Source organism: Leguminivora glycinivorella, chromosome 26 (genome assembly GCF_023078275.1).
Source record: "Leguminivora glycinivorella isolate SPB_JAAS2020 chromosome 26, LegGlyc_1.1, whole genome shotgun sequence".
NCBI classification, from domain to species: domain Eukaryota; kingdom Metazoa; phylum Arthropoda; class Insecta; order Lepidoptera; family Tortricidae; genus Leguminivora; species Leguminivora glycinivorella.
Genome location: NC_062996.1, coordinates 2,943,026 through 2,966,384, shown reverse-complemented (window position 1 = coordinate 2,966,384; position 23,359 = coordinate 2,943,026). Strand labels below are relative to the sequence as shown.

General features: G+C 44.6%; 9 protein-coding genes across 9 annotated transcripts; all 9 read right to left on the bottom strand.

Annotated features, from left to right (window-relative positions):
• Positions 1 to 195: 195 nt before the first annotated feature.
• LOC125239694 (histone H2B) lies at positions 196 to 819 on the bottom strand. Its single transcript, XM_048147335.1, has one exon. It carries the CDS (start codon positions 661 to 663, stop codon positions 286 to 288), a length of 378 nt encoding a protein of 125 aa, XP_048003292.1. The 5' UTR covers positions 664 to 819; the 3' UTR covers positions 196 to 285.
• Positions 820 to 1,356: 537 nt separating this feature from the next.
• LOC125239708 (histone H2A) lies at positions 1,357 to 2,321 on the bottom strand. Its single transcript, XM_048147348.1, has one exon. It carries the CDS (start codon positions 1,891 to 1,893, stop codon positions 1,519 to 1,521), a length of 375 nt encoding a protein of 124 aa, XP_048003305.1. The 5' UTR covers positions 1,894 to 2,321; the 3' UTR covers positions 1,357 to 1,518.
• A 131-nt stretch (positions 2,322 to 2,452) lies between these two features.
• Positions 2,453 to 3,621, bottom strand: LOC125239668 (histone H1B-like). The gene has a single exon (XM_048147310.1). It carries the CDS (start codon positions 3,471 to 3,473, stop codon positions 2,802 to 2,804), a length of 672 nt encoding a protein of 223 aa, XP_048003267.1. The 5' UTR covers positions 3,474 to 3,621; the 3' UTR covers positions 2,453 to 2,801.
• A 4,730-nt stretch (positions 3,622 to 8,351) lies between these two features.
• On the bottom strand, positions 8,352 to 8,975 carry LOC125239693 (histone H2B). The gene has a single exon (XM_048147334.1). It carries the CDS (start codon positions 8,817 to 8,819, stop codon positions 8,442 to 8,444), a length of 378 nt encoding a protein of 125 aa, XP_048003291.1. The 5' UTR covers positions 8,820 to 8,975; the 3' UTR covers positions 8,352 to 8,441.
• Positions 8,976 to 9,512: 537 nt separating this feature from the next.
• LOC125239706 (histone H2A) lies at positions 9,513 to 10,477 on the bottom strand. Its single transcript, XM_048147347.1, has one exon. The coding sequence runs from the start codon at positions 10,047 to 10,049 to the stop codon at positions 9,675 to 9,677; it is 375 nt and encodes a 124-aa protein (XP_048003304.1). The 5' UTR covers positions 10,050 to 10,477; the 3' UTR covers positions 9,513 to 9,674.
• Positions 10,478 to 10,608: 131 nt separating this feature from the next.
• Positions 10,609 to 11,774, bottom strand: LOC125239669 (histone H1B-like). The gene has a single exon (XM_048147311.1). The coding sequence runs from the start codon at positions 11,627 to 11,629 to the stop codon at positions 10,958 to 10,960; it is 672 nt and encodes a 223-aa protein (XP_048003268.1). The 5' UTR covers positions 11,630 to 11,774; the 3' UTR covers positions 10,609 to 10,957.
• A 3,343-nt stretch (positions 11,775 to 15,117) lies between these two features.
• LOC125239677 (histone H3) lies at positions 15,118 to 15,925 on the bottom strand. Its single transcript, XM_048147317.1, has one exon. It carries the CDS (start codon positions 15,716 to 15,718, stop codon positions 15,308 to 15,310), a length of 411 nt encoding a protein of 136 aa, XP_048003274.1. The 5' UTR covers positions 15,719 to 15,925; the 3' UTR covers positions 15,118 to 15,307.
• Positions 15,926 to 16,504: 579 nt separating this feature from the next.
• Positions 16,505 to 17,128, bottom strand: LOC125239692 (histone H2B). The gene has a single exon (XM_048147333.1). The coding sequence runs from the start codon at positions 16,970 to 16,972 to the stop codon at positions 16,595 to 16,597; it is 378 nt and encodes a 125-aa protein (XP_048003290.1). The 5' UTR covers positions 16,973 to 17,128; the 3' UTR covers positions 16,505 to 16,594.
• Positions 17,129 to 17,665: 537 nt separating this feature from the next.
• On the bottom strand, positions 17,666 to 23,340 carry LOC125239704 (histone H2A). Its single transcript, XM_048147345.1, has 2 exons — positions 23,240 to 23,340; positions 17,666 to 18,283 (listed from the first exon to the last, which is right to left on the bottom strand). Exon 2 carries the CDS (start codon positions 18,200 to 18,202, stop codon positions 17,828 to 17,830), a length of 375 nt encoding a protein of 124 aa, XP_048003302.1. The 5' UTR covers positions 18,203 to 18,283; positions 23,240 to 23,340; the 3' UTR covers positions 17,666 to 17,827.
• Between the last annotated feature and the right edge of the window lie 19 nt (positions 23,341 to 23,359).

The following is a 23,359-nucleotide window of genomic DNA, read 5'->3' as shown; positions in this document are numbered from 1 at the left end:
CAATTATGTTATTGTGTTTGTATTTATTTATGTATCATTCGTTCGTTCGTTCGTTTTGTAATGAACACGTCTAGATCGATCTACTAACTACTAACTGTAGTAAATATCATAATAACATAACGTTTGTTTGTAGTTTGAATACCGATTGACAGCGTATGTGAGACTAGAAACCATTTATATTATATTCAGAACGTATTTGTGGCCCTGAAAAGGGCCTTTTTGGTTGTCGTACAAACCACACTCTTGCAGCGTGTCGTGTCGTGTCGAAATACGAACGAGCGACGCTTACTTGGAGCTGGTGTACTTGGTGACGGCCTTGGTGCCTTCACTGACGGCGTGCTTGGCGAGCTCACCGGGGAGGAGCAGCCTGACGGAGGTCTGCACCTCCCTGCTGGTGATGGTGGACCTCTTGTTGTAGTGGGCGAGGCGTGAGGCCTCGGCGGCGATGCGCTCGAAGATATCGTTCACGAACGAGTTCATGATCGACATGGCCTTGCTGGAGATACCGGTGTCGGGGTGGACCTGCTTCAGCACCTTGTAGATATAGATGGCGTAGCTCTCCTTGCGCTTATGCTTCTTCTTTTTCTTCGAGTCGGACTTGGAGATGTTCTTCTGGGCCTTGCCAGATTTCTTGGCGGCCTTACCGCTAGTCTTGGGTGGCATTGCGATTAAGTTAGATGTTTACAGTACGAGAGTCGAACTGGAAATGTAACGCGCAATTTTGAAATTCCGCTTTTTGTTAGCGCGTCGGACGTGAAATGGGGGATTAATGATCGAGCGACGCGCCCTCTGTATCTCGACCAATAGCGTTCGTGCATTGTTAGCATCGTCGCGTCGGTCGGCATGGTGGGGAGAGTCAGTTATTATAGGTTAGTATAGTTTGATAAAAATATATTTTAGTAATATGTATGTAACTATATGTATTTTTGAATTATTAGTCCTTATTCGTATAACGTAACAAATCCATTTGTTTACTTACCTACTTAGGATTTTTAAAACTCATTACGCTTACTACTTTCAGCGTATTGTAGAGTCATCAATATCATTTGTTAAATGTTTTTAAAAGTATATATAATAAATAAATGAAAGAAAGAAATCCCATCTTGCGATATCTCCCTATTCAATTACCATAACGAGGAATCTCATTTATAATTATTACGATATATGTGTGTGTAATTATTACTTGTAACATAATGTTCTCGCAATTGAGAACTATGCATATAAATATCTCAATATGATAGTAGGATATTATAGGATAATTAATTAATTAATTGAGATTTTCATTCATAATATCGAAAGACGTTCGTATACGTATGCGTTATGCCATGAAACTTATAACGTTATCACAGAATCATATTGTGGCCCTGAAAAGGGCCTTTTGTAACGGTCACTCGGTCGGGAATGTAACATAGGTCCCGTGATATAAATATTATATACACGATACAAATGTACACATTCACCGATCGCCGAATGTTACCGTTATAGATGTCACCGGACGGACGAGAAGTGAGGGGACACTTAAGCCTTCTTCTCGGTCTTCTTGGGCAGGAGCACGGCCTGAATGTTAGGCAGCACACCACCCTGGGCGATGGTCACACCGGAGAGGAGCTTGTTCAACTCTTCGTCGTTGCGGATGGCCAGCTGGAGATGTCTGGGGATGATCCTGGTCTTCTTGTTGTCACGAGCGGCGTTTCCGGCCAACTCGAGAACCTCAGCGGCCAGGTATTCCATGACGGCAGCCAAGTACACGGGGGCACCGGCACCGACGCGCTCGGCGTAGTTGCCCTTGCGTAGAAGCCTGTGGATACGGCCCACGGGGAACTGAAGTCCGGCACGGTTAGAACGGGACTTTGCCTTTCCCTTAACCTTGCCACCTTTACCACGTCCAGACATGTTTAAAGAGAGTTAGATTGGTTTACACACAAACGAAACGACTAGCACGAATGCTTGTCAGTGAGTATAATAAAAACTTCCCTATCCTACCGTGAATATTTATAAGCTCACGAGCGCACCGATAAGTGGGGATATAACGAGCCGGCACAACACGGGCCCGATCGACCAATCGCCGATTCTCGTGCAATAGCACAAATTAGAGAGAGATAGAGATATAAATAAAAACAGACGTTGTGAATTTTATTACCTATTTTTAAATATAATAATATTTTGTACTTATAATATACATATATGTCTTCCGCTTGCAAAATGGCACGGGTATAAAATTTTTCGCCAATATACATACTGCGTCTGTATTATTAATGTATAATTATTTGCGTGCGTGTAAAATTTACGTTGCGTTACTACTAGATAATTAATATATTAACTTTGTATAAATTTTTTTCTAAAACCCAAGTAACCGAGATCTATCATTGAGATCACATCGTTATAATAATAATTTTATAGAAATAATATATGTTCGTTCGTTCGTTCGTTTTGACTAGATAAGACGGGGGGATATATTTAATTAGAAGCCTAGTTTTTTGTAGTCTTAATAAGACTTTTTACCATTTCGGAAAGCACTTAAGTTTGTTTTACTTATTTATAAGAGTGATCGATCGATCGATCGGTCGAACGACTTTGTGTTATGTGCTCTTATTGCAATGAAACAGAGGCGATGAGCCTTTGAATACGTTTGTTAGCCCTGAAAAGGGCTTTTTGATGTGCGTTTAACGCGCACAGGCGTATGACGTGAGTCGAGAAGAGTGATGCGACAAGCCGTCGCATAATCTCCATCAACGTCACTAACAACACCACCACGACCGATGCAAGAACGGCGGCGACGACAATAGCGAACGCGCACAGTCTTACTTCTTCGAGGCGGCCTTCTTAGCGGCGGGCTTCGCTTTGGGAGCGGCCGCGGCCTTCTTCGGTTTGGGAGCTTTAGGCTTCTTGGTGGGAGGCTTCGCGGTCTTCTTGGCCTTAGGCGCGGCGGCGCTCTTGCCCTTGGCGGGGGTGGAGGGTTTCTTAGCGGCGGGCTTCTTCTTGGCGGCGGCGGCCTTCTTGTCCTTAGTGGCGGCCTTAGGCTTGGCGGGAGAGGCGGCGGCCTTCCTGGCCTTAGCGGGCTTAGCTGCGGCCGGTTTCTTCGCGGCCGCTGAAGATTTGGCGCTAGACTTCTTGGCGGCGGCGGGTTTCTTGGCGCCGGAGGACGACTTGGACTCCAGTTTGAACGAGCCGGACGCGCCCTTGCCTTTGGTCTGGATCAGTGCGCCGGATTCGACAGCGCTCTTCAGATATTTTCTGATGAACGGAGCCAGCTTCTCGGCGTCCACCTTGTACTGGGCGGCGATGTATTTCTTGATAGCCTGCAGGGACGAACCGCTCCTCTCCTTCAACTCCTTGATGGCACTGTTGACCATCTCGGAAGTCTTCGGGTGGGTGGGCTTCGCTTTGGGCTTCTTAGCGCCGGCGGAGGCCTTGGGCTTCTTCGCGGGCGTCGCCGGGGCGGGGGCGTCAGCGGCAACTGCGGTGTCGGCCATGTTTACCGGAAAAACCGAAAAAATACAAGTGTAAGTTTCAAATTAGTAAATCGCACGAACTGCGCAAAGAGAGAACAGCGGACGCGTGTGAGCGGAGCGCTGCGCTGGCGAGTACTAATGCACGCCAATTGGGGGCGCCACTTTTTATATAATCTCCGGCTTAACCGTAACGCAGACCCTTCTGTCGCGGGACGTTTTCTCGTAATAACACTTCCAACTTTTCACTTACTCGTTTATGATTAAACTAAATTTACAGTTAATTATATTAAAATTATTATAATAATATTGCACATGTGTATTCTTTATGAATTGATATATGTATTTTAATAAGAGTCACAGCATTTGAAACTCAGATGGACGAATGAGAGAAGTTTACTTTTGGTATTAGAGGTTGCGGGCGCCTCGGGTCAGTTTAAAAAGTGATTTTTCTTATTTAAAATCACATTTAACTGTATTGTGTGTCTTCCAGTTAAAAGCTAAGATACCATAGATATATATGACACAATAACAACATTAGAAAATTATTGTTATGATGTTATTTTCACATGTCGTATTCACTGTCGTAAAACAGCCGTACCGCGACGTGGATTGCCTACGTTCATTGGTTTCGGTATCTGCTAGTACAGATGTAAAACGGGATAGGTAATTTATATGAAAAGTTTAAATAATATTTCATTAAACATATCGATATCGTGTCAATGTACAGTAGGTTAACGCCGTCTATATTATTGTGTTCATTTTAGTTACAGTATCTTCTTCTTCTACGAGTATCGTAACAGCTACACTCGACAACGTGCGATCATCATAGTAGAGGGATAGAGATTCGTGTTGGTCGTTTATTATATAGGAGTTTTATTATATTTATAAAAATAGTACTGTTTGTGTATTAAAACCACAGTATGGTATATATATCTATATGAATATAGTATGTTTGATTTTATATAAATTCCGTTCAAGTAAGTAAGTAAGTATATATGTTATGTATGTCACGTTAGCGGCGTATGAACACTGAGAATGCTTACTTACTTGAGCTTCTGTGTTATGAAATTCGAAAATATCACACATAATAAAATTAATTTTATAAAGTTTTGTATCATCACCAAACTTTATACATACATATCACTTTTCACAAAATTATATATGTATTTGTGTAAATTATTTTTAGATCATTAGTCACAAACAAAAACGAATGAAATGTGTCACTATTTTCTAGTCCAGTCTATTTAACTTAACTTGACTTCAGGAGAGAGAGAGGGGTGAGAGGTGAGGTGGTGGTTGGTGTGACGTGAGTGGGTGAGGAGATAGTTGACGTCCCTGTCTTTTTTATGCAATATTTGCAAACCCTTTACCTAATTGGGCAGTTCATCTTAGACCTAGTTATCAGGCAGTAGTTGGTGGCCGATAGGTCAAGCGGTTCTGATGATCAGGTGAGAGTGCGCCGGGTCACCGGTTTAGTTCGCGCGCGCGCGGGTGAAGTAAAATGCCTTGGTGTGGATTGCATGTGATATGATTGTTTTGTTTTGTTTGTTTGTTTATTTATTTATTACTTAATTAAGTGGTGGTTGCGGATTAACGTGTGATAAGTAAAATTAAGTGAATGTGTGTGACAAATACCAATGGATGTACAGTGCAAGGCATGATTTGCGATTTGGAAAACGTGAGTACAGTACAACCTATGTTATGTTATGAGTGAGTGTGAAGTGCAGTGCATAGAGTCGGGCAGTCGGGCATCAAAGAGGAGGAGGAGAGGAATGTATGGAGAAAGAAATAGCACCTGCCCGTTGGGTGGGTAGTACCCACCCGGTACCTACCCGATGATGATTGGGCGCATGATTTTATGCGATTATCGTTACGCGAGGCTGTACGCCGGTGGGATTATAATAATTAGTTAATTAATTGTTTCGAGCATGACACTTAGACGTTCAATCGATCGAATCTATACTTAAATACATACACATACTTAAATAAAATATAGACAGTAGATATGTAAGCTATTATGTATATGGTTTGTTTGATGATAAACATACACGATAATAACATATATATTTCGGTATGTAATATTAATGCGTACATACATACATACATACATACATACATACATACAGAGTAAGTTAAAAAACTTTATTGTTATTGTTTCAGAGAGGAGGTAGCCGGGTGGCGCGCGGCGAGAGAGAAAACTGTGTGGCGGTACGGGGTAAGTTGTTATTAATTGTTCATAATGATATGGTACTGTATACATATAGTTAGTTATGTTAGGTTTAGATAAGATCGATTGTTTTACGTCTGTGTCGCTAGTGAAACTTTTTAGTAGTTGTTATTATAGAATGATATGCGGCCCTGAAAAGGGCCTTTTTGTATTTGCGTCTGAGGACGCGGTGCGCTAGCGCGCGATACGGTAACGACACATATATCGTATAGTTACACTATATCGCACGACGACGACACTATATATATAGTGTCGCAGCGCTCTTAACCTCCGAAACCGTACAGGGTGCGGCCCTGACGCTTCAGAGCGTAGACGACGTCCATGGCGGTGACGGTCTTCCTCTTGGCGTGCTCGGTGTAGGTGACGGCGTCACGGATCACGTTCTCGAGGAACACCTTCAACACGCCGCGGGTCTCCTCGTAGATCAGACCGGAGATACGCTTGACGCCGCCTCTGCGGGCCAGACGACGGATGGCGGGCTTAGTGATACCCTGGATGTTATCACGGAGCACCTTCCTGTGCCGCTTGGCTCCTCCTTTCCCCAGACCTTTGCCTCCCTTACCGCGACCGGTCATTGCGACTTGTTAGAGAGATTAGACTTCTCGAACGAACGGAATACAGACACACGACTTGCGGCGCGCGTCGACACGAGTGGAATAAAATCTGCAGCCGATCGCCGTATATTTATACGTTTTACCCCGCCGCGGGGTGACGGGGGACGGGGTTATACAGATATCGGACCACGTATTGCGAACAATTTTTTAATTTACTTATAAATATAAAAGTAATATGAATAATTGTTATTTAAATTCATTACGGATACCTACACACAGGGGATATACATCATATTACTTGATATAACGACGAACGGCCTCCTTAAGGTTGTTAAAGAACGGTCTCATGCACTGCATATAGTGGATTTTTGTATATAATTTATATATTTCAGTATGTGGCATTATAATTCAAATAATAATAATATTTAAATTTTTTTTGTCCACCATTTAGGTATAATATGAGTGCGAGAACATTCTACGAGTCGCGCACAGCGCACACGGGTATAATTTAATTCTCTAATACTTTGTTTTGTACAGCTCAGTCAGTGTACGTACATATCTATATATAACAATTCGGTATCTTTAAAGCATTCATAGAACTTGAACTTTTCTATTATTTTACTTTTAGATTTCATATATATATAGTTCGTATTAATTAATAATTTATATCGATTTTTGTCTACTACGCAAGTATCCGTTCAAAGAAACAAATGTTAATTTTCGAATCATGTGTGGCCCTGAAAAGGGCCTTTTGATTTGACAGAAGCGTCACTCACTTTCGCATGTCCGTAACGCAAAACGCGCTTTGTACAAAATAATACATAATTATAATGTAACAGTATGCGTTCGCGTAGACTGCGATCGGTGATGTCGCATCGTGTCAGTTTAAGCGTGTGGTGATTAAAACACTGGCACACAGCTTAGGCACGTTCGCCGCGGATCCTGCGGGCCAGCTGGATGTCCTTGGGCATGATGGTGACACGCTTGGCGTGGATGGCGCACAGGTTGGTGTCTTCGAAGAGACCGACCAGGTAAGCCTCGCTGGCCTCCTGAAGAGCCATAACGGCGGAGCTCTGGAAGCGCAGGTCGGTCTTGAAGTCCTGAGCGATCTCACGGACCAGACGCTGGAAGGGCAGCTTGCGGATCAGGAGCTCGGTGCTCTTCTGGTAGCGACGGATCTCACGGAGGGCGACGGTACCGGGCCTGTAACGATGAGGCTTCTTGACTCCGCCGGTGGCGGGCGCGCTCTTGCGGGCCGCCTTGGTGGCTAGCTGTTTGCGGGGTGCTTTACCACCGGTGGATTTACGAGCGGTCTGCTTGGTACGAGCCATTGCGATAAATTATTACAACGCGCGTGGACGTTACGATAACGAGTCACGAGAGGGAATAAGCGAAATTTTTCTCGCGGCGCTTTATATGTGCCTGTTAGAAAGGGATGGAGTTAGTGTCCGTGTGAGCGAGAGGGCTATAAAATTCACATACAATTCCCCCTCTCTAAATCGGGTTAGTTTTTGACTACTGATAACGTACTAATATTATATTTTATTATAATTAGGTAGGTATCTTTTATTTACTTTTATTAAAGTTATTTTTTTTTCTTAATTTTAAGTAATCTTACTTTTTCAAACCTAACTTTTCCTAAGATAGGTAGGTAATCTTAATGCTTTACGAATTTTTTTTTCTCTTCTTTCTTATCGCTAAAATTAGACCTTTTTTTTTTTTTTTAAACCTAACCTAACTTTTTCAAACCTCACCTCGTACAACCTAACTTTTTCAAACCTCACCTCGTACAACCTAACCTTATCAAACCTCACTTATTGTAACCTAACTAGTTGAAACCTCACTGTGCTCACCTAACATAACTCTCTTTATAACTTTTGACCTTAATATTTCAACGTTACATATATATCATATATGTATTTTCAATTATGTTATTGTGTTTGTATTTATTTATGTATCATTCGTTCGTTCGTTCGTTTTGTAATGAACACGTCTAGATCGATCTACTAACTACTAACTGTAGTAAATATCATAATAACATAACGTTTGTTTGTAGTTTGAATACCGATTGACAGCGTATGTGAGACTAGAAACCATTTATATTATATTCAGAACGTATTTGTGGCCCTGAAAAGGGCCTTTTTGGTTGTCGTACAAACCACACTCTTGCAGCGTGTCGTGTCGTGTCGAAATACGAACGAGCGACGCTTACTTGGAGCTGGTGTACTTGGTGACGGCCTTGGTGCCTTCACTGACGGCGTGCTTGGCGAGCTCACCGGGGAGGAGCAGCCTGACGGAGGTCTGCACCTCCCTGCTGGTGATGGTGGACCTCTTGTTGTAGTGGGCGAGGCGTGAGGCCTCGGCGGCGATGCGCTCGAAGATATCGTTCACGAACGAGTTCATGATCGACATGGCCTTGCTGGAGATACCGGTGTCGGGGTGGACCTGCTTCAGCACCTTGTAGATATAGATGGCGTAGCTCTCCTTGCGCTTATGCTTCTTCTTTTTCTTCGAGTCGGACTTGGAGATGTTCTTCTGGGCCTTGCCAGATTTCTTGGCGGCCTTACCGCTAGTCTTGGGTGGCATTGCGATTAAGTTAGATGTTTACAGTACGAGAGTCGAACTGGAAATGTAACGCGCAATTTTGAAATTCCGCTTTTTGTTAGCGCGTCGGACGTGAAATGGGGGATTAATGATCGAGCGACGCGCCCTCTGTATCTCGACCAATAGCGTTCGTGCATTGTTAGCATCGTCGCGTCGGTCGGCATGGTGGGGAGAGTCAGTTATTATAGGTTAGTATAGTTTGATAAAAATATATTTTAGTAATATGTATGTAACTATATGTATTTTTGAATTATTAGTCCTTATTCGTATAACGTAACAAATCCATTTGTTTACTTACCTACTTAGGATTTTTAAAACTCATTACGCTTACTACTTTCAGCGTATTGTAGAGTCATCAATATCATTTGTTAAATGTTTTTAAAAGTATATATAATAAATAAATGAAAGAAAGAAATCCCATCTTGCGATATCTCCCTATTCAATTACCATAACGAGGAATCTCATTTATAATTATTACGATATATGTGTGTGTAATTATTACTTGTAACATAATGTTCTCGCAATTGAGAACTATGCATATAAATATCTCAATATGATAGTAGGATATTATAGGATAATTAATTAATTAATTGAGATTTTCATTCATAATATCGAAAGACGTTCGTATACGTATGCGTTATGCCATGAAACTTATAACGTTATCACAGAATCATATTGTGGCCCTGAAAAGGGCCTTTTGTAACGGTCACTCGGTCGGGAATGTAACATAGGTCCCGTGATATAAATATTATATACACGATACAAATGTACACATTCACCGATCGCCGAATGTTACCGTTATAGATGTCACCGGACGGACGAGAAGTGAGGGGACACTTAAGCCTTCTTCTCGGTCTTCTTGGGCAGGAGCACGGCCTGAATGTTAGGCAGCACACCACCCTGGGCGATGGTCACACCGGAGAGGAGCTTGTTCAACTCTTCGTCGTTGCGGATGGCCAGCTGGAGATGTCTGGGGATGATCCTGGTCTTCTTGTTGTCACGAGCGGCGTTTCCGGCCAACTCGAGAACCTCAGCGGCCAGGTATTCCATGACGGCAGCCAAGTACACGGGGGCACCGGCACCGACGCGCTCGGCGTAGTTGCCCTTGCGTAGAAGCCTGTGGATACGGCCCACGGGGAACTGAAGTCCGGCACGGTTAGAACGGGACTTTGCCTTTCCCTTAACCTTGCCACCTTTACCACGTCCAGACATGTTTAAAGAGAGTTAGATTGGTTTACACACAAACGAAACGACTAGCACGAATGCTTGTCAGTGAGTATAATAAAAACTTCCCTATCCTACCGTGAATATTTATAAGCTCACGAGCGCACCGATAAGTGGGGATATAACGAGCCGGCACAACACGGGCCCGATCGACCAATCGCCGATTCTCGTGCAATAGCACAAATTAGAGAGAGATAGAGATATAAATAAAAACAGACGTTGTGAATTTTATTACCTATTTTTAAATATAATAATATTTTGTACTTATAATATACATATATGTCTTCCGCTTGCAAAATGGCACGGGTATAAAATTTTTCGCCAATATACATACTGCGTCTGTATTATTAATGTATAATTATTTGCGTGCGTGTAAAATTTACGTTGCGTTACTACTAGATAATTAATATATTAACTTTGTATAAATTTTTTTCTAAAACCCAAGTAACCGAGATCTATCATTGAGATCACATCGTTATAATAATAATTTTATAGAAATAATATATGTTCGTTCGTTCGTTCGTTTTGACTAGATAAGACGGGGGGATATATTTAATTAGAAGCCTAGTTTTTTGTAGTCTTAATAAGACTTTTTACCATTTCGGAAAGCACTTAAGTTTGTTTTACTTATTTATAAGAGTGATCGATCGATCGATCGGTCGAACGACTTTGTGTTATGTGCTCTTATTGCAATGAAACAGAGGCGATGAGCCTTTGAATACGTTTGTTAGCCCTGAAAAGGGCTTTTTGATGTGCGTTTAACGCGCACAGGCGTATGACGTGAGTCGAGAAGAGTGATGCGACAAGCCGTCGCATAATCTCCATCAACGTCACTAACAACACCACCACGACCGATGCAAGAACGGCGGCGACGACAATAGCGAACGCGCACAGTCTTACTTCTTCGAGGCGGCCTTCTTAGCGGCGGGCTTCGCTTTGGGAGCGGCCGCGGCCTTCTTCGGTTTGGGAGCTTTAGGCTTCTTGGTGGGAGGCTTCGCGGTCTTCTTGGCCTTAGGCGCGGCGGCGCTCTTGCCCTTGGCGGGGGTGGAGGGTTTCTTAGCGGCGGGCTTCTTCTTGGCGGCGGCGGCCTTCTTGTCCTTAGTGGCGGCCTTAGGCTTGGCGGGAGAGGCGGCGGCCTTCCTGGCCTTAGCGGGCTTAGCTGCGGCCGGTTTCTTCGCGGCCGCTGAAGATTTGGCGCTAGACTTCTTGGCGGCGGCGGGTTTCTTGGCGCCGGAGGACGACTTGGACTCCAGTTTGAACGAGCCGGACGCGCCCTTGCCTTTGGTCTGGATCAGTGCGCCGGATTCGACAGCGCTCTTCAGATATTTTCTGATGAACGGAGCCAGCTTCTCGGCGTCCACCTTGTACTGGGCGGCGATGTATTTCTTGATAGCCTGCAGGGACGAACCGCTCCTCTCCTTCAACTCCTTGATGGCACTGTTGACCATCTCGGAAGTCTTCGGGTGGGTGGGCTTCGCTTTGGGCTTCTTAGCGCCGGCGGAGGCCTTGGGCTTCTTCGCGGGCGTCGCCGGGGCGGGGGCGTCAGCGGCAACTGCGGTGTCGGCCATGTTTACCGGAAAAACCGAAAAAATACAAGTGTAAGTTTCAAATTAGTAAATCGCACGAACTGCGCAAAGAGAGAACAGCGGACGCGTGTGAGCGGAGCGCTGCGCTGGCGAGTACTAATGCACGCCAATTGGGGGCGCCACTTTTTATATAATCTCCGGCTTAACCGTAACGCAGACCCTTCTGTCGCGGGACGTTTTCTCGTAATAACACTTCCAACTTTTCACTTACTCGTTTATGATTAAACTAAATTTACAGTTAATTATATTAAAATTATTATAATAATATTGCACATGTGTATTCTTTTTGAATTGATATATGTATTTTAATAAGAGTCACAGCATTTGAAACTCAGATGGACGAATGAGAGAAGTTTACTTTTGGTATTAGAGGTTGCGGGCGCCTCGGGTCAGTTTAAAAAGTGATTTTTCTTATTTAAAATCACATTTAACTGTATTGTGTGTCTTCCAGTTAAAAGCTAAGATACCATAGATATATATGACACAATAACAACATTAGAAAATTATTGTTATGATGTTATTTTCACATGTCGTATTCACTGTCGTAAAACAGCCGTACCGCGACGTGGATTGCCTACGTTCATTGGTTTCGGTATCTGCTAGTACAGATGTAAAACGGGATAGGTAATTTATATGAAAAGTTTAAATAATATTTCATTAAACATATCGATATCGTGTCAATGTACAGTAGGTTAACGCCGTCTATATTATTGTGTTCATTTTAGTTACAGTATCTTCTTCTTCTACGAGTATCGTAACAGCTACACTCGACAACGTGCGATCATCATAGTAGAGGGATAGAGATTCGTGTTGGTCGTTTATTATATAGGAGTTTTATTATATTTATAAAAATAGTACTGTTTGTGTATTAAAACCACAGTATGGTATATATATCTATATGAATATAGTATGTTTGATTTTATATAAATTCCGTTCAAGTAAGTAAGTAAGTATATATGTTATGTATGTCACGTTAGCGGCGTATGAACACTGAGAATGCTTACTTACTTGAGCTTCTGTGTTATGAAATTCGAAAATATCACACATAATAAAATTAATTTTATAAAGTTTTGTATCATCACCAAACTTTATACATACATATCACTTTTCACAAAATTATATATGTATTTGTGTAAATTATTTTTAGATCATTAGTCACAAACAAAAACGAATGAAATGTGTCACTATTTTCTAGTCCAGTCTATTTAACTTAACTTGACTTCAGGAGAGAGAGAGGGGGTGAGAGGTGAGGTGGTGGTTGGTGTGACGTGAGTGGGTGAGGAGATAGTTGACGTCCCTGTCTTTTTTATGCAATATTTGCAAACCCTTTACCTAATTGGGCAGTTCATCTTAGACCTAGTTATCAGGCAGTAGTTGGTGGCCGATAGGTCAAGCGGTTCTGATGATCAGGTGAGAGTGCGCCGGGTCACCGGTTTAGTTCGCGCGCGCGCGGGTGAAGTAAAATGCCTTGGTGTGGATTGCATGTGATATGATTGTTTTGTTTTGTTTGTTTGTTTATTTATTTATTACTTAATTAAGTGGTGGTTGCGGATTAACGTGTGATAAGTAAAATTAAGTGAATGTGTGTGACAAATACCAATGGATGTACAGTGCAAGGCATGATTTGCGATTTGGAAAACGTGAGTACAGTACAACCTATGTTATGTTATGAGTGAGTGTGAAGTGCAGTGCATAGAGTCGGGCAGTCGGGCATCAAAGAGGAGGAGGAGAGGAATGTATGGAGAAAGAAATAGCACCTGCCCGTTGGGTGGGTAGTACCCACCCGTACCTACCCGATGATGATTGGGCGCATGATTTTATGCGATTATCGTTACGCGAGGCTGTACGCCGGTGGGATTATAATAATTAGTTAATTAATTGTTTCGAGCATGACACTTAGACGTTCAATCGATCGAATCTATACTTAAATACATACACATACTTAAATAAAATATAGACAGTAGATATGTAAGCTATTATGTATATGGTTTGTTTGATGATAAACATACACGATAATAACATATATATTTCGGTATGTAATATTAATGCGTACATACATACATACATACATACATACATACATACAGAGTAAGTTAAAAAACTTTATTGTTATTGTTTCAGAGAGGAGGTAGCCGGGTGGCGCGCGGCGAGAGAAAAAACTGTGGCGGTACGGGGTAAGTTGTTATTAATTGTTCATAATGATATGGTACTGTATACATATAGTTAGTTATGTTAGGTTTAGATAAGATCGATTGTTTTACGTCTGTGTCGCTAGTGAAACTTTTTAGTAGTTGTTATTATAGAATGATATGCGGCCCTGAAAAGGGCCTTTTTGTATTTGCGTCTGAGGACGCGGTGCGCTAGCGCGCGATACGGTAACGACACATATATCGTATAGTTACACTATATCGCACGACGACGACACTATATATATAGTGTCGCAGCGCTCTTAACCTCCGAAACCGTACAGGGTGCGGCCCTGACGCTTCAGAGCGTAGACGACGTCCATGGCGGTGACGGTCTTCCTCTTGGCGTGCTCGGTGTAGGTGACGGCGTCACGGATCACGTTCTCGAGGAACACCTTCAACACGCCGCGGGTCTCCTCGTAGATCAGACCGGAGATACGCTTGACGCCGCCTCTGCGGGCCAGACGACGGATGGCGGGCTTAGTGATACCCTGGATGTTATCACGGAGCACCTTCCTGTGCCGCTTGGCTCCTCCTTTCCCCAGACCTTTGCCTCCCTTACCGCGACCGGTCATTGCGACTTGTTAGAGAGATTAGACTTCTCGAACGAACGGAATACAGACACACGACTTGCGGCGCGCGTCGACACGAGTGGAATAAAATCTGCAGCCGATCGCCGTATATTTATACGTTTTACCCCGCCGCGGGGTGACGGGGGACGGGGTTATACAGATATCGGACCACGTATTGCGAACAATTTTTTAATTTACTTATAAATATAAAAGTAATATGAATAATTGTTATTTAAATTCATTACGGATACCTACACACAGGGGATATACATCATATTACTTGATATAACGACGAACGGCCTCCTTAAGGTTGTTAAAGAACGGTCTCATGCACTGCATATAGTGGATTTTTGTATATAATTTATATATTTCAGTATGTGGCATTATAATTCAAATAATAATAATATTTAAATTTTTTTTGTCCACCATTTAGGTATAATATGAGTGCGAGAACATTCTACGAGTCGCGCACAGCGCACACGGGTATAATTTAATTCTCTAATACTTTGTTTTGTACAGCTCAGTCAGTGTACGTACATATCTATATATAACAATTCGGTATCTTTAAAGCATTCATAGAACTTGAACTTTTCTATTATTTTACTTTTAGATTTCATATATATATAGTTCGTATTAATTAATAATTTATATCGATTTTTGTCTACTACGCAAGTATCCGTTCAAAGAAACAAATGTTAATTTTCGAATCATGTGTGGCCCTGAAAAGGGCCTTTTGATTTGACAGAAGCGTCACTCACTTTCGCATGTCCGTAACGCAAAACGCGCTTTGTACAAAATAATACATAATTATAATGTAACAGTATGCGTTCGCGTAGACTGCGATCGGTGATGTCGCATCGTGTCAGTTTAAGCGTGTGGTGATTAAAACACTGGCACACAGCTTAGGCACGTTCGCCGCGGATCCTGCGGGCCAGCTGGATGTCCTTGGGCATGATGGTGACACGCTTGGCGTGGATGGCGCACAGGTTGGTGTCTTCGAAGAGACCGACCAGGTAAGCCTCGCTGGCCTCCTGAAGAGCCATAACGGCGGAGCTCTGGAAGCGCAGGTCGGTCTTGAAGTCCTGAGCGATCTCACGGACCAGACGCTGGAAGGGCAGCTTGCGGATCAGGAGCTCGGTGCTCTTCTGGTAGCGACGGATCTCACGGAGGGCGACGGTACCGGGCCTGTAACGATGAGGCTTCTTGACTCCGCCGGTGGCGGGCGCGCTCTTGCGGGCCGCCTTGGTGGCTAGCTGTTTGCGGGGTGCTTTACCACCGGTGGATTTACGAGCGGTCTGCTTGGTACGAGCCATTGCGATAAATTATTACAACGCGCGTGGACGTTACGATAACGAGTCACGAGAGGGAATAAGCGAAATTTTTCTCGCGGCGCTTTATATGTGCCTGTTAGAAAGGGATGGAGTTAGTGTCCGTGTGAGCGAGAGGGCTATAAAATTCACATACAATTCCCCCTCTCTAAATCGGGTTAGTTTTTGACTACTGATAACGTACTAATATTATATTTTATTATAATTAGGTAGGTATCTTTTATTTACTTTTATTAAAGTTATTTTTTTTTTCTTAATTTTAAGTAATCTTACTTTTTCAAACCTAACTTTTCCTAAGATAGGTAGGTAATCTTAATGCTTTACGAATTTTTTTTCTTCTTTCTTATCGCTAAAATTAGACCTTTTTTTTTTTTTTTTAAACCTAACCTAACTTTTTCAAACCTCACCTCGTACAACCTAACTTTTTCAAACCTCACCTCGTACAACCTAACCTTATCAAACCTCACTTATTGTAACCTAACTAGTTGAAACCTCACTGTGCTCACCTAACATAACTCTCTTTATAACTTTTGACCTTAATATTTCAACGTTACATATATATCATATATGTATTTTCAATTATGTTATTGTGTTTGTATTTATTTATGTATCATTCGTTCGTTCGTTCGTTTTGTAATGAACACGTCTAGATCGATCTACTAACTACTAACTGTAGTAAATATCATAATAACATAACGTTTGTTTGTAGTTTGAATACCGATTGACAGCGTATGTGAGACTAGAAACCATTTATATTATATTCAGAACGTATTTGTGGCCCTGAAAAGGGCCTTTTTGGTTGTCGTACAAACCACACTCTTGCAGCGTGTCGTGTCGTGTCGAAATACGAACGAGCGACGCTTACTTGGAGCTGGTGTACTTGGTGACGGCCTTGGTGCCTTCACTGACGGCGTGCTTGGCGAGCTCACCGGGGAGGAGCAGCCTGACGGAGGTCTGCACCTCCCTGCTGGTGATGGTGGACCTCTTGTTGTAGTGGGCGAGGCGTGAGGCCTCGGCGGCGATGCGCTCGAAGATATCGTTCACGAACGAGTTCATGATCGACATGGCCTTGCTGGAGATACCGGTGTCGGGGTGGACCTGCTTCAGCACCTTGTAGATATAGATGGCGTAGCTCTCCTTGCGCTTATGCTTCTTCTTTTTCTTCGAGTCGGACTTGGAGATGTTCTTCTGGGCCTTGCCAGATTTCTTGGCGGCCTTACCGCTAGTCTTGGGTGGCATTGCGATTAAGTTAGATGTTTACAGTACGAGAGTCGAACTGGAAATGTAACGCGCAATTTTGAAATTCCGCTTTTTGTTAGCGCGTCGGACGTGAAATGGGGGATTAATGATCGAGCGACGCGCCCTCTGTATCTCGACCAATAGCGTTCGTGCATTGTTAGCATCGTCGCGTCGGTCGGCATGGTGGGGAGAGTCAGTTATTATAGGTTAGTATAGTTTGATAAAAATATATTTTAGTAATATGTATGTAACTATATGTATTTTTGAATTATTAGTCCTTATTCGTATAACGTAACAAATCCATTTGTTTACTTACCTACTTAGGATTTTTAAAACTCATTACGCTTACTACTTTCAGCGTATTGTAGAGTCATCAATATCATTTGTTAAATGTTTTTAAAAGTATATATAATAAATAAATGAAAGAAAGAAATCCCATCTTGCGATATCTCCCTATTCAATTACCATAACGAGGAATCTCATTTATAATTATTACGATATATGTGTGTGTAATTATTACTTGTAACATAATGTTCTCGCAATTGAGAACTATGCATATAAATATCTCAATATGATAGTAGGATATTATAGGATAATTAATTAATTAATTGAGATTTTCATTCATAATATCGAAAGACGTTCGTATACGTATGCGTTATGCCATGAAACTTATAACGTTATCACAGAATCATATTGTGGCCCTGAAAAGGGCCTTTTGTAACGGTCACTCGGTCGGGAATGTAACATAGGTCCCGTGATATAAATATTATATACACGATACAAATGTACACATTCACCGATCGCCGAATGTTACCGTTATAGATGTCACCGGACGGACGAGAAGTGAGGGGACACTTAAGCCTTCTTCTCGGTCTTCTTGGGCAGGAGCACGGCCTGAATGTTAGGCAGCACACCACCCTGGGCGATGGTCACACCGGAGAGGAGCTTGTTCAACTCTTCGTCGTTGCGGATGGCCAGCTGGAGATGTCTGGGGATGATCCTGGTCTTCTTGTTGTCACGAGCGGCGTTTCCGGCCAACTCGAGAACCTCAGCGGCCAGGTATTCCATGACGGCAGCCAAGTACACGGGGGCACCGGCACCGACGCGCTCGGCGTAGTTGCCCTTGCGTAGAAGCCTGTGGATACGGCCCACGGGGAACTGAAGTCCGGCACGGTTAGAACGGGACTTTGCCTTTCCCTTAACCTTGCCACCTTTACCACGTCCAGACATGTTTAAAGAGAGTTAGATTGGTTTACACACAAACGAAACGACTAGCACGAATGCTTGTCAGTGAGTATAATAAAAACTTCCCTTTTTTTTTTTTTTTTTTTGGGGTATGTTGTGATGTAGGGTAAACTTTGGGAGCGTCTTGTTTTGGGTGGGTGATGTAGTCTGCAGATTTTACAATGAGTGGGTTCTGGTGATGGGGGATATTGTCGAAGTAGTGGCGGGTGGATTTCCTAGTAAATTCGTACAGAGAGGGGATATTAAGGTCGTTGTGTAGGTCAATGTTCCTCACATACCAGGGGGCTTTGTTGATGCGACGGAGAATCTTGTTTTGGAAAGTTTGTAGTGGCTTTAGCCTCCTTTCCCCCTGATATGTGAAGACAGGGCAAGCATAAGTGAAAATGGGTCTTATTACGGTTTTATAAAGGTGCAGTTTGTTGATTGCAGATAATTTACTTCTTTTATTTAGCATTGGCCCAAGTCTGCCGGCAACGAACTGCGCCTTCTCCTTTACTTTGTTTATGTGTTGTCTGAAAGTGAGTTTAGAGTCCAGGGTGACCCCGAGGTATTTCGTGTGAGTAGTGAATGGTATTGGTGTATCGTTTAGTGTTATGTGTCTGACGTTTTTGTGTGTGTGAGTGGGGTGAAATATGATGGCGGCGCTTTTGTCAGGGTTGACTTCCACTCTCCAGAGTTTACACCAGTGCGCTAGGGCATTGGTGGCCCTCTGGAGGTGTTTGTGTATTACTGTGTCAGTGTGGTGTGTGTAGTATAGTGCTGTGTCGTCGGCGAAGAGTGCCAACTCGACAGGAGGTGTATGTGGTATGTCGTTTGTGTATAGCGAGTATAGTGTGGGTGACAACGCAGAACCCTGGGGGACTCCTGCTCTAATGGGGTGAGGGTCCGAGAGCGATCCTTCCACTCGGTATCTGAAAAGCCGGTCCGACAGGAAGTCTGCTACGAGATGTAGCAGACGATCTGACATGCCTAGCCGGTGTAACTTGTACACCAGCCCAGCGTGCCAGACCCTGTCGAATGCTTTCGACACGTCCAGGAAGATCGCCCCGGTCTTCAGCCCATTTAAGCGCGAAAAACCGTCCAGAACGTGTTCCACGATCCTGTGGACTTGGTGTACGCAGGAGTGTTTAGCTCGGAAGCCAAACTGCTCCTGAATGAGGATGTCTTCCTCATTGCACCAAGTCTGGATACGTGTCAAGACGATTTTCTCGAAGAGTTTCCCCAGTGTGCTGAGCAGGCTGATGGGTCTGTAGGAAGTGGGGTCTGTGGAGTCTTTTCCTGGCTTGCGTATACCGATGACAGTAGCCATTTTCCAGGCAGCTGGAAAATGGCTATTTGTCAGAGCGGCGTTGAAGATGTTGGTGAGTAATTGTATATGTGTGTCGGTGAGTGTCTTCAGAATGCGTGTTGGAATACCGTCGGGGCCTGGAGCTTTACGTGGTCTGAGTTTTTTAAGGTAGTATGCTAGATGGTCAGGTTCAACTGGTTTAATTGGAGGGCCTGTTGGGGGTGTAGATGTAATATTGGAAGCGGTTGTTTCGATCGTGTGTATGTGTTCAGTGTCGATGTTGTGTGTGTTTGGACTGCACTGCTCCTCGAGGCTGTAGGCAAGGCATTCAGCCTTTTCCACGTCCTCGAAGGCCAGTGAGTCCTGACCTGATCTTTTTAGGGGGGATTGACGTTACTTGATCTGTTTTGAAATACCTCGCTAGCTTCCAGTACGCTAGGTGACTGGGCGAAATATTCCCTAACAGATCATCAAATTCGTTCGCCCTGAAATCAGCTATGGCAAGCTTGACCTCCCCCTTTGGAGGGCTCGCATTGCCACTCTGTTTTCGGGCGAAGGGAAACAGGAGTATTTTCTGAGTGCTGCATTCTTCCTGTCTAACAACCTTCTCAAGCTTTCCGGGAGGGGGCGCCGACGGATGTCGTCCGCCGGAACCTCTCTCGAAGCCTCTCTAATTATAGAGGTGAGGTGGCTGGTGTACAGGTCGATGGCAGCGTCTGTCTGTTCTTTGGTCATAGTGGGGGATGTGGGGATATGAGTGGGAGCCTTTAGGAGGCCTTCGCTCACTTTTTCCCAGTCCACTTTGGTCCTGGTACTCGGCGGGTTACTGGGGTCAGGTCCAAGTCGCAAAATGACTGGCCTATGATCTGAGTCGAGCTCGTGGTGTACTTCTATAGCACGCATCGTCAGCGATACGTCCTTTAGAAGTACTACGTCTAGTATGTCTGGTCTGTGGTCAACGATGCTAGGGTAGTGGGTCGGTTCTAAGGGGAGATCAGGTCGAATTTAATTGTGTTGTGTAGCATGAGGTGGTAAAGGCGATTACCGTTTTTGTTACTTGCTGCGCAATTCCACGAGGTGTGCTTGCTATTGAGGTCCCCAGCCACTAGGACTGAGGGCCCCAACTCGCTAAGCACCCTCATGTCCTCACACAGCAAGTCTCTGCTGGGTGAAAGGTAAGCAGAAACTAGTATGATGGACGGGTGGCCAGCGGGGTAATTTTACAGATTGATGTTTCAATGTTGGTCATTTTGGCGGGCAGAAGGGGGATAACATGAAAGTCTTTTTTATAGTATATAGCCGTGCCCCCACAGTTTCTGTCAGTTCTGTCATTTCTAATTATGTTATAGCCTGGAATTTTGAATGAATTTACCTGGGGTTTGAGAAAAGTCTCTTGGAGGAGTAAAATGTCTATGTCGTTTTTAATTAAGAACAGCTTTATCTCGTCTTTCATTCCTCTGATGCCATTGCAGTTAAAGGTAGCTATGTTTAGACTTTTTGGTTTGATTTTATGTGATGGGTTTAAATACATTATTTATTATAGTTGTTTAACTCGCGTTCGTATTCCTCGAGTATGGCTAGAGTCTGTCTTCCGTCGGCGACAGCCAGTCGGGCCTCAATTTCGACAATGCGCGCGCGGAAGGCGCGCGCCTTGTCGAGGAGTGGGCTACTGGTGCCACCGGCCGGAAGATGGGGTTGGCGGGGGGTGGGGCTTTGTTGATTATTGGTTTGAGGTCTGGGGGTGGAGAGTGGGTTCTGTCTGTTTGCCCACGCGTTTTGGGGGGGAGGGGGGGGGTAGTTAGGGAGAGGTTGGGTCGGAGGGGGGAGAAGAGGTTTAGATCTTTGTGAGTGGGCTACAGCGGCCTGTGAAGAGCTTGGGGTCTGCTGGGGGGTAAGTGGTATGCGGGTCGGGTTTGGGAGGAGGGCCCTAGACTGCTGGGAAGGGCATCCCCTGAAGCTGGCCGGGTGGGAGTTATCTGTCTCACATACAGAACATCCCACCGGGTCTACTCTGGGTTTTCGCTCGCAATTCCAGGACAGATGTTTGCCCGGGCACCTAACACATCTGGGAGGCGCAGTGCACATACGCTGTGTATGGCCTCGGCCTTGGCAGCGGTAACATTGCACCTCCCAGCCGTGCTCCCTCGGGAACTCTGCCCTGACACCCTGCAGGTGACATACCTCCCTAACCTGGAATATCTGAAATTGATTGTCATTTTTGGTAATTTTTACAAGGACCATATCATATTGGCCCTTTTTCCTGTTGTGTAGACGGTGTACTTCCACCGCCTCTATGCCTTGAGCCACAAGGTCCGCCCTCACCTCCTCCGAGGAGAACTCCTTAGGGACTCCCTTGAGTATAACCCTGAAGAGGCGCTCCTCAGGGAAAGGGTCTCGGACCTTGGGCACCGCAAGCTCTTCGAGGAGGCGGATTACACTTCTGTACGCTTCGGTACCTCTGACGGCCAGCTTTATACCTTCTTCCGTATTACTGCCCGTAACTTGAATACCCCTTTGGGCTAAAATTGTTCTTATTTGATGGTATTTAGTCTTGTCTTTGATTACTACGTGGTCTGTTTTTATCTTTGTTTGTGGCGTGTTTGTCAGGGGGGGGGAGTCCAATTGACTTTGCGGGGGGGGCTGGCTTTTGTAGGTATTTTGAGTTAAATTAATGAGCGTGTCTTGTGTGGGGGTCAGTTGGCTCTGAGAGGGGGGTTGAGTGTTTTGAGTTAGTGGGATGTAGACTGAGTCTTGAGTTTGTTGTTGTTCTACTGAGGGGGGAGTGCCTGTTGGGGAGGGGAGGGCCATCTTTTTGGCGGTTGGTTGGCTCGGGGGTGCAGTGTCCTTATTTTTCCTACGGGCAGCTTTTTTCTTATTCCCTGCTTCTGTCCATGGGACGCCATTATCTACTATTTCCATGTCAGATGAGTGGGGGGTGTCGGAAGTCGGTGAGGGGGAGTCTCTCAATGGGCTTCTGATAGGTGAACGTGAGCAGCTTCGATCACGCGGTCGTCTCTCGGTAGAACGACGGGGCCCATCCTTACCCGTTTTCCCCTTTGTGGGCGGGGCCGTCAATCGCGGCGCGGCGCCCGCCGCCATTCGCCCGCGCGCTATGGCGGCCTCCGGGGGCGGGGCCACGGCCGTCGCCCCGGCGGCCGCCATGTTTGCCTGCAAGATGGCGGCGCCCACCGCGCTCTCGGCTGCCGGCCCGTTAGCGGGAATTTTGGCGGCATTATCTATTAATACGGGGGAGGATGGTTCCGTCTCGTAGGTGCTGTCGGTCGTCTCTTTTTCGTTTTCTTGTGAGGTTAAACCCGTCCCTCCTCGAGGGCTGTCACCGAGACCTTTTCTCTCTACAAATTGACGGAGGTATGTCTCGAATCCGTCGACGAGGGCCGGGTTTATGGTGCGAAGGAAGCCCCCAAACAGTTCCATGAGGGTCTCACCGTCAAGACGGGACCCTTGGGGACTTCCTTCAGTCATGTCTTCGTCATTCATGATTTCCCTACCGGGTGTAATCGAGCCGTCTGAGACGGCTCGAGATGAGTACTCACAGTTATTAAATCCTTTGGTTTAAATCCTTTTTTGTGCGAATCCAATCCGGAGCGGCACAGCATTTGTGGTGTCACTGTCTTGCTGGTTCCGTTCGTACGCGTCGTCTCTCTAGGCGCGGGCGAGCGTCTGTTCGGCACGGCGGCAAGCGAGCAACTGAATGAAAAAGAAAAAAAACTTCCCTATCCTACCGTGAATATTTATAAGCTCACGAGCGCACCGATAAGTGGGGATATAACGAGCCGGCACAACACGGGCCCGATCGACCAATCGCCGATTCTCGTGCAATAGCACAAATTAGA